Source organism: Colobus angolensis, unplaced genomic scaffold (assembly GCF_000951035.1).
Source record: "Colobus angolensis palliatus isolate OR3802 unplaced genomic scaffold, Cang.pa_1.0 Scaffold93, whole genome shotgun sequence".
NCBI lineage: Eukaryota > Metazoa > Chordata > Mammalia > Primates > Cercopithecidae > Colobus > Colobus angolensis.
Genome location: NW_012123265.1, coordinates 418,728 through 428,758, shown reverse-complemented (window position 1 = coordinate 428,758; position 10,031 = coordinate 418,728). Strand labels below are relative to the sequence as shown.

The 10,031-nt window shown below is 39.1% G+C and overlaps 1 protein-coding gene across 1 annotated transcript in view; it reads left to right on the top strand.

Moving 5' to 3' along the window:
• Window positions 1-10,031, top strand: part of VPS4A (vacuolar protein sorting 4 homolog A (S. cerevisiae)) — a 95,794-nt gene that overhangs the window by 32,958 nt on the left and 52,805 nt on the right. The window contains exon 4 of the mRNA XM_011931983.1: window positions 1,832-1,974. Coding sequence (XP_011787373.1) covers window positions 1,832-1,974 — 143 coding nt within the window. The remainder of the gene's footprint in view (window positions 1-1,831; window positions 1,975-10,031) is intronic.

Below are 10,031 nucleotides of genomic sequence, written 5' to 3'. Positions count from 1 at the left end.
GCATGGTGGCGGGCGCCTGTAATCTCAGGTAGTCAGGAGGCTGAGGCAGGAGAATTGCTGGAACCCGGGAGGTGGAGGTTGCAGTGAACCAAGATCGTGCCATTGCACTCCAGCCTGGGTGACAGAACAAGACTCTGTCTAAAAACATAATAATAATAATAATAATAAATAAAATACAATGGAGAACTCTTGGAATATAGTTTAAGTGTTTTCTTAAGCTGCTAAATTCTGGGTTAATAAAAATTTTTAAAAAATACAACACAGTGAGGCCGGGCACATTGGCTCACGCCTGTAATCCTAGCACTCTGGGAGGCCAAGGCAGGCAGATTGCCTGAGCCCAGGAGTTCGAGGCCAGCCTGGGCAATACAGTGAAACCCCATCTCTTCTAAAATACAAAAAATTAGCTGGGCGTGGCAGCATGCACCCGTAGTCCCAGCTACTCGGGAGGCTGAGGCAGGAGAATTGCTTGAACCCAGGAGGCAGACGTTTCAGTAAGCCGAGATCACACCACTGTACTCCAACCTGGGCAACAGAGTGATACTCCGTCTCAAAAAAACAAAACAAAACAAAACAAAAAACACACACAGTGGGTCTGGCGCTATGGCTCACTCCAGTAATCCCAGCACTTCGGGAGGCTGAGGCGGGCAGATCACCTGAAATCAGGAGTTCGAGACCAGCCTGATCAACATGGAGAAACTTTGTTTCTACTAAAAATACAAAATTAGCTGGGTGTGGTAGCATATGCCTATAATCCCAGCTACTCAGTAGGCTAAAGCAGGAGAATCGCTTGAAGCCGGGAGGCTGAGACTGCAGTAAGCTGAGATCGCACCATTGCACTCCAGCCTGGGCAACAAGAGCGAAACTCCGTCTCAAAAAGAAAAAAAGAAATACGACATAGTGAATCATGATCTGCATTTTAAAAAAATACGATAGTTGGGCCGGGCAAGGTGTCCCATACCTGTAATCCCAGCACTTTGGGAGGCCAAGGCGGGTGGATCATGAGATCAGGAGATCAAGACCATCCTGGCCAACATGGTGAAACCCGTCTCTACTAAAAATACAAAAATTAACTGGGTGTGGTGGCGCACACCTGTAGTCCCAACTACTCAGGAGACTGAGGCAGGAGGTAAAGGTTGCAGTGAGCCGCAATTGTGCCACTGTACTCCAGCCTGGCGACAGAGCGAGACTGTCTCAAAAAAAAAAAAAAAAAGATAGACATTAACAGATTACATTGCACAAAATAGGAGAGTTGTGTTATTTGGAAAATATTTTATTCAACTATCTATGTATGCGTATATTGGGTTGCAATGTAAACTGTATTTCTTATTGTAAATCTTGATCAAAAACTTTGATGTTTACATTATACAGACTTATTTGGTAGTAGGAGTTTCTGTCCTATGTTTAGAAGATATTACACATCAGACATTCTGAAACTTATAATTTGGAACATATTACTATATATTTAATTAGAATTGAGAATATTGGCCAGATGTGTGGCTCATGCCTGTAATCCCAGCTCTTGGGAAGCTGAGTGAGACCCTATCTCAATAAAAGAAAAAACAGAATTGGCAATGTTCAGTTATTATGGAATGAGGAAAAACTGTGTTGTATCACTAGATAATGTTTATAGCTCTAATACACACACCACTTCACACCTCCCAGTGGAGAGTCCCTAACAGTGTAAACTTGGTGAGGTGTTTCCTGTATGTCAGGTCCATCAGGTTGGGAAAACAACATGGAGACCCACTGTGTTAGGCCATCACTGAAGGAACTTTTACAAAGACATATCATTATAGTTAGCCCTGATTTCTGAATTTTTCCATTGTAACAGGCAAAACTAGATGGTGGAAGACAGCAATGGAGACCTGTCCTCATGGCTGTGACTGAGAAGGATTTGCTGCTCTATGACTGTATGCCATGGACAAGAGATGCCTGGGCATCACCATGCCACAGCTACCCACTTGTTGCCACAAGGTAAGTAAGACTAAAGATAAGGAAGTAAAATATTTATCCTACTCTAAATCTACAAAGGAATTTTAAAGTGAATTCTGTTATCTTAGGTACCTAAAAGAGCAAATGCTCTTTTAGCAGATGCAGACAAAAATTTTTTCTTTTACAACCTTACTGATCATTTTGCAGCTGCTAGCTCAGAATAAATTGTTTTTTTCATGAGCATTTTTGTGTGTACCTTTTAAGTTGTCAAAGAAACTTCCTAACTGTTCCCTTTTAAGACTTGCTTAGTCATGAAGATTATAGGGTTTTTTTTTTTTTCTTTATTTTATTGACTGTGACTAGAAAACCACTGAAAATTGTGGCAGCCTTTGGACTGAGTGATAAAATCATTTAAACCAGAATGTGGTACTGTGGATAAATACCACACAACTCAGCCAAAATATTCTTCAACTTCTCTTTCTAATTTAAGAACACATCATTTTGATTCTATGAAATAAACATTGATTTGACCTGAAGCCACAGGGTATTTCTAGCATTCCAGATATGGAGGACTGAAAGGGAAAAGAATAGAGAAATTTAGACTTGGGAGCCAAGATGTCTTAAGGGATCATAACTGTGAAACTAGAAAACATACCCAAATTCACATTTTTTTGGACTTATAAAAGAATCAGGTGTTGATATAACTCAAAAACTACACATTAAAGAAGAGTGTCATGGGAAAGTATTTGGTAGTCAAAAGAGCTAAATGATGAAACTATCTGGAATATCCCAGTGGGAATAGTGGGGTTTTCCTGCTTTGAGGAGACAAAGATTCATGTAAGGCAGAGTATTCTTTGCATTACAGGAAAAGTTTCACTTTAAAAGATTTCCTTAACTTACCACATATATTATTCTTCCCTTACATATATTATTATTTTTATAAAAAATATCATTTTCACATAGGCTTCCAGTAGTATCTCCGTAATTTAGAGCTGGAGTTCCTAGATCACAGAATGAAATAAAGGATTTGCTGAGCCTCAGTATTAGGGAGGTATGCCCTCATTAATTCCTTTAGGACAGAATAGTCCTGCAGAAAGACTGAATGTAATTATCAGTTTTTCTTTTAAAAAAATAAAATAAAATATACAGTATTGTTTATTGTAAATTTATTAATATTTGGTTTTTTTTAATCCCCACTAAATTATAACCTCCTTGAAGTCAAGAACTCTGACTTAGTCATCTCAGCACTTCCCACAATGCTTTGCATGTAGTAGGCTATCAATAAATCTTATTTGAATTAAATTCTTTACTTAAGTTATAGTTTCTCTGTCATGATTACATTAGGAACTTGATGGTAATCCTGTAAAAATATATGACTGTGTCTTAGTAATTATAATTAGAGCAAATAAATTTATATTTTCCAAAGATTTAGAGTTTAGGAATATGGCTGTGGAGATCTCTTAAGTTGAAATTTTGTAGAATCAGCTTACACTTTGGTTCTGATCATAGAATGCAAGGAGGGTAGCTTTATTCTTTTTTAAAATGTGTGCACCTGGAAGCATGAAGCAGAAATTTATCACATTCCATAGATGATCTTTTATTTAATACTGGAAATTATAATGCCATAAGCAAATAATTTCTTGGCTATCAAGTAGACTAGGCGTGGACCACCAAAGCACTTTGGTACTAAAGAATGAGATGGGGTGGTGTGTGTACTATCACGTATTAATTTGCAAGTAGGAAAAAGATATAGACAAGATTTAAGAGCTAAAATTATAAAATTCGTAGAATAAAATATAGTAAATCTTCATGACTTTGGGTTAGGCAGAGTCTTCTCAGATATGATACCAAAAGCACAGTTAACAAGAGAAAAAATAATATAGATAAATTGGACTTTAAGAAACTTGAAAGCTCTTATGCTTCAAATGTCACCATCAAGAAAGTGAAAAAATAACTCACAGAATGGGAGAAAATATTTCAAAATCATATATCTGATGAGACTTGTATCTAGAATATATAAAGAATTCTTGTCCAGGCATGGTGGCTCACATCTGTAATCCTAGCACTTTGGGAGACCGAGGCAGGCCTATCACCTGAGGTCAGGAGTTCAAGACCAGCCTGACCAACATGGTGAAACCCCATCTCTACTAAAAATATAAAAATTAGCCAGTGTGGTGTTGCATACCTGTAATCCCAGCTACTCAGGAGGCTGAGGCAGGAGGATCGCCTGGATATGGGAGACAGAGGTTGCTGTGAGCTGAGATTGCACCACTGCACTCCAGCTTAGGTGACAGAGTGAGACTCTGTCTCAAGAAAAAAAAAAGAATTATTCCAAGTCAGTAATGAAAAGATAAATTACGCAATTAAGAAACAGGGGTGGGTGCAGTGTCTTATGCCTGTAGTCTCAGCACTTTGGGAGGCCAAGGTGGGTGGATCACCTGAGGTCAGGAGTTAAAAGACCAGCCTGACCAACATGGTGAAACCCTGTCCCTACTAAAAATACAAAAATTAGCCAGGCATGGTGGTGTGGACTGTAATCCCAGCTACTTGGGAGGCTGAGGCAGGAGAATTGCTTGAACCCAGAGGGTGGAGGTTGCAGTGAACTGAAATCTCACCACTGCACTCCAGCCTGGGTGACTGAGCGAGACTCCCTCTCAAAAAAAAAAAAAAAGAAAAAAGAAAAAAGAAATGGGAAAGTGATATGAATAGATAATGAATAGATATTTGTCCAAAGAAGATATACAAATGACCAGTAAGAACATGAAAAGATGTTCAGCATCCTTAACCATCAGGGAAATGCAAATCAAAACCACAGTGAGACATCATTTCCCACCCACTGGGATGGCTATAATTAAAAAGACAGATAAAATAAAAAGTGTGAACAACGATGTGGAGAAAATGGAATCTTCATACACTGCTGGTGAGAATGTAAAATGTATACTTGCTGTGCAAGGCAGTCTGGCAGTTTCTCAAAAGCTAAACGTAGAGTTACCCTGTGACCCATAATTCCATTCCTAAGTTATGCCCAAGGGTAATGAAAACTTATGTCCACATCAAAACTTACATATGACCATTCATAACAGCATTATTCACAATAGCCTAAGAGTGGAAACAACCTAAGTGTCCATCAACTGATGAATGGATAAATAAAATATGACATATCCACACAGTGGAATACTATTCTTCAGTTAAAAACAATAATGTTCTGATACACACTACAATGTAAATGAATCTTGAAAACATTATGCTAAGTGAAAGAAGCCAGACACAAACAACCACATACTGTATTGTTGCATTTATATGAAAAGTTCAGGATAGGCAAACCCGGGATAGACAGAAGGTAGATTAGCAGTTGACAGGGGGAGGTAGCTAATGGGTACAGGATTTCTTTTTGAGATGATGACAATTTGCTAACATTGAATGTGGTGATGGTTCCTAAATTCTGAATATACGAAAGACCATTGTACTTCAAGGGATAAATTGTATGGTGTGTGAATTATATTTTAATAATTCAGTTATTTCAATAAAATAATTAAACCCAACAAGATTGAAACGAGAGACTGTTTCATAATAAACTGAATGTTATACTAACTGGTAGCATGCTGCTGAACCTTTCTGTGACACATATTTTTCATCTGTTAAGTGTGCCCTAATGAGGTAGGGTGGGTGTGAGTATTAAATGAGTTAATACTAATAAACTGCCTATAATGGTGCCTGACACATTGTAACTGCTCAATGTTAGCTGCTTTAATTATAATATTTATTATTAAATGAAAATTATGCCCAAGAAGAATTCTTTGTAAAAAGCATAATAATTAGGCCAGGAGCGGTGGCTCATGCCTGTAATCCCAGCACTTTGGGAGGCTGAGGCAGGCAGATCATGAGGTCAGGAGTTTGAAACCAGCCTGACCAACGTGGAGAAACCTTGTCTCTACTAAAAATACAAAAATTAGCCCAGCGTGGTGGCACACGCCTGTAATCCCAGCTACTTGGGAAGCTAAGGCAGAAGAATCACTTGAACCCTGGAGGCGGAGGTTGCATTGAGCTGAGGTCATGCCACTGCACTCCAGCCTGGGCAACAGAGCGAGACTCCATCTCAAAAAAAAAAAAAGTATAATAATTAGTTTAATTTGGTCATTGTTAAAAGAGGAGCTCTGGCCAGGTGCGGTGGCTCACGCCTGTAATCCCAACACTTTGGGAGGACGAGGCGGGCGGATCACGAGGTCAGGAGATCGAGACCATCCTGGCTAACACAGTGAAACCCCGTCTCTACTAAAAATACAAAAAATTAGCTGGGTGTGGTGGCGGGCGCCTGTAGTCCCAGCTACTAGGGAGGCTGAGGCAGGAGAATGGCATGAACCTGGGAGGCAGAGCTTGCAGTGAGCCAAGATCGCGCCACTGCACTCCCACCTGGGCGACAGAGTGAGACTCCGTCTCAAAAAAAAAAAAAAAAAAAAAAAGGAAAAAAGAGGAGCTCTTAGCTGGGTGCCATGGCACATGCCTGTAATCCCAGCTTCTTGGGAGGCTGGAAGGGTCACTTGAGCCCAGTAAGTTCAAGACCAGCCTGGGCAGCATAGTGAGACCTCTCATCTCAAAAAAATTAAAAGAAAGGAAAAGGAGCAGTTTTTTGATCTGCCACCAATTTTTACAGATAGTCAAAGTTTCATATTAAAGGTGAGGAATTCAAACATGCTCATTCATGCAAATTGAACTCACCATTAATTAAATGGGTGGGTCTTATAGAGCTTCCTAGACTGTCTGCCTTCCTTTCTCCGTTCCTTTCCTTTTTCTTCCCCTTCCCCTTCCCCGCCTTCCCTTTCCTTTCCTTTTCCTTTCTTTTCTCCTCTCTCTTCCTCTCTCCCTCCTTCCTTCTCTTTTTTTCTTTCTGACAAACTCTCACTCTGTTGTCCAGTCTAGAGTGTGCAGTGGCAGGATCATAGCTCACTGTAATCTCAAACTCCTGGGCTCAAGCCATCCTCCCACCTCAGCTTCCCGAGTAGCTAGGACTATAGGCATAAGCCACTGTGCCAGGCCAATTTTTTTAGCCTGTGTTGCTGTGTTGCTGTGTTGCCCAGTCTGGTCTCAAAACTCCTGGGCTCAAACAATTCTCATGCGTTTGCCTCCCAAAGTTCTGGGATTACAGGTGTGAGCCACCATACCAGTTCATGTTGTTTCTTAATAAGTTTAATTAATTCATGTTGTTTCTTAGTAAGTTTAATTAATGTAACAACAGGGCTTCTTTACTCCTTGTTCAGGAAGTACTGGTGGATTAGAATAAACAATGACAGATGAAAGGTTTAGTTTTTCCGTGTGGCCATATTGGCAAGGTAGAATTGGTTGAAGTCACTGCACAATAGAATTAAGTGGGGCTTAATCATCCTCTGCCAACCAGAGAGGGGTAAAGGGTAACCCTGAGAGAGACCAGAAGATGAAACCAGACCAGGAGTTATCCTGCAGAGGGAGGCAAGGCCAGAAAGTGTTTTTAATGTAGGGGAAAGAGAACGTTTGAGATTTAAACGAATAATGAGAAAGGGCTGAATGTTTAATTTCCCTAATTCTATTGTTAATACTTTGGACCATGTTCTTATGAGTGTATGAGACAGAATAAAAAAGGATTACATAAACACATAGGTAAGGAAAAGAAATTAAGGATCTTTATTATGTTAAACAAAGTAGATAACCCTGAAAAATTAAGAGTTGATTGTAGTTCAAAATCAAATAACATCCTTAGAGTAATGTAAATTAACCATGAGCTGCCATTTATATTGGATTGCACATTTACAGATTCTTCGAAACCAAAGCTCTGTATGTGTGTGGATTTTAATAGCTGATAGTTCAGGCCAATGAGGAATAAGTGAAGGCATGAAAGTGATAAATGAAGAGGATTTTTATTTTACACATTTCTTGAGATTAAAGCCAGATACATGACACAGGTAGAAAGACACTGGTTTTATAGGAGCTCTGGATTTTTCAGGATATGGATTTTGTTGTCTTTTCCTATAAGCTTTCCTTGGAAGAGAAGAAAGATCTCAAAAAAAAAAAAAGTGTGGTGACTTTAGAATGTGGAATATTGAGTAGTGCTGTGCTTATGGGACTTGTGGGGCAAAAGCTGCCAAAATGCCTTTGCATGAACTCATCTGGCCTCTCCACAAAAGGGGGGCCTTTTAGCAGTGTTCCCAACCAACCGCTGCTCAGCAAGAGTCCAGCATCTGGGTTGAATTAGATTCCCTTTGCCAAATATTTCATAATGAAATCTGTAGGAAGAAATTCTCTTAGACTTTATATTTTTTAATGTCTGTTTTGGGATTAGCATTCAAACTGAATATGATAAAGTATCTATTGCTTTCTCCAACACTTTGTCTTACTTGGATCATATGTAGAGTAATTTTGAAATTTATTTAACTCTTTCTAAGGTAGCTAATGTTTAATTGGCATGTTGGTTTTTTTGGAATCAGCTCAGTAAAGCAGTTCCCAAAGTATACTTCATGGACCTCTGCAAGATTCCCTTTACAGGGGCCTTGTGAGTTCAAAGCTATTTTCATAGTAATACTAAAATGTCATTTGCTTTTTTTTCATGTTGTTGGCGTTTGCACTAAGGGTGGGTAAAATTGCTGGCACCTTAGCATGAATCAAGGCAGTTGGCACCCAACTGCATTGGGAGTCATTGTATCTGTCCCCACGTGGACTTGCAAAGGGAAAAAAATGCCAGTTTAACTTCAAAATGTCTCTACTGAAATAGTAAAAAATATTAATTTTATTTAATCTTGACCCTTGAGTATTCATCTTTGTAACATTCTGTGTGATGAAATGGGAAGTACTCATGGAGCACTTCTGCTACGTGCTGAAGACTGACTGTTGTCTCAAGGAAAAGCACATGTGTGATTGAATTCTCAGCTGAACTCCATGCTTTTTCATGGAAACATTTTTTCTTGAAAGAATGACCGACTGACAAACACATTTAGTCAGACTTGGGTATTTGTCAGATCACCAAAATGAGTCTGTAACTTAAGGAAAACACTGATAATATTAGTTGCCAATGATAAAATTGTAGCTTTCAAGCAAAAATTAGAATGCTGGAAAACTCATATCTGCCACTGTGAGCTTGTAGTGGTAATATCAAATGCGATTTTTTTCATCTTTTATAATGAACCATTTTTAACATGGAAAATCTATGTAACTCAGTGAACAAATATTTTTCCAAATGAATGATAAATGATGTTGCAAAATTATGCACGCATAAAAAAGATCCATTGAAATTTCAAGGAAAACCAGTTGATTTTTAATGTAAGCATGATACAGAAACTATTGTATTGATAAGGTTTCAGATTCCACGTTGCAATTAATCTTTATGAAACCACTTGCTGAGTTTTGGTTCTGTGGACAGAAGGCTATCCACATCATCTGAATGGGCTATTAAAATACTCTTCCCTTTTCCAACTACATATCTAAGTGAGGCTATAACTGCATACTACAATAGAATGCTGAAGCAGATGTTAAAATTCAGCTATTTTTAAGCTAGATAGTAAAGAGATTTTATTTATTTCTCTTTGATGCACATTCCTCACAAATTTTTAAAAATCCTTTATAGAAAACATTGTCAGGTGAGTGAATCCTTATAAATGAGGTAGTATTTTGTTCTGTTACACAGATCTACTTAATACTTCTTTAAAATAGGGAAAATATAAAAAGTGAGGCCAGAAGTGGTGGCTCATGCCTGTAATCCCTGTACTTTGGGAGGCCGAGGCAGGTGGATCGCTTGAGCCCAGGAGTTCAAGATCAGCCTAGGCTACATAATGAGACCTTGTCTCTACACAAAATACAAAAATGAGCCAGGCACGGCGGCACACGCCTATTGTCCCAACTACTTGGGAGCTGAGGTGGGAGGATCGCTTGAGCCCAGGAGTTCAAGATCAGCCATGGCAACATAATGAGACCATATCTCTACACAAAATATAAAAATGAGCTGCATGTGGTGGCACATGCCTATAGTCCCAGCTACTCAGGAAGCTGAGATGGGAGGATTGTTTGAGCCAGGTAGGTGGAGGTTGCAGTGAGCCAACACCATGCCACTGTACTCCAGCCTGGGAGACAGAGTGAGA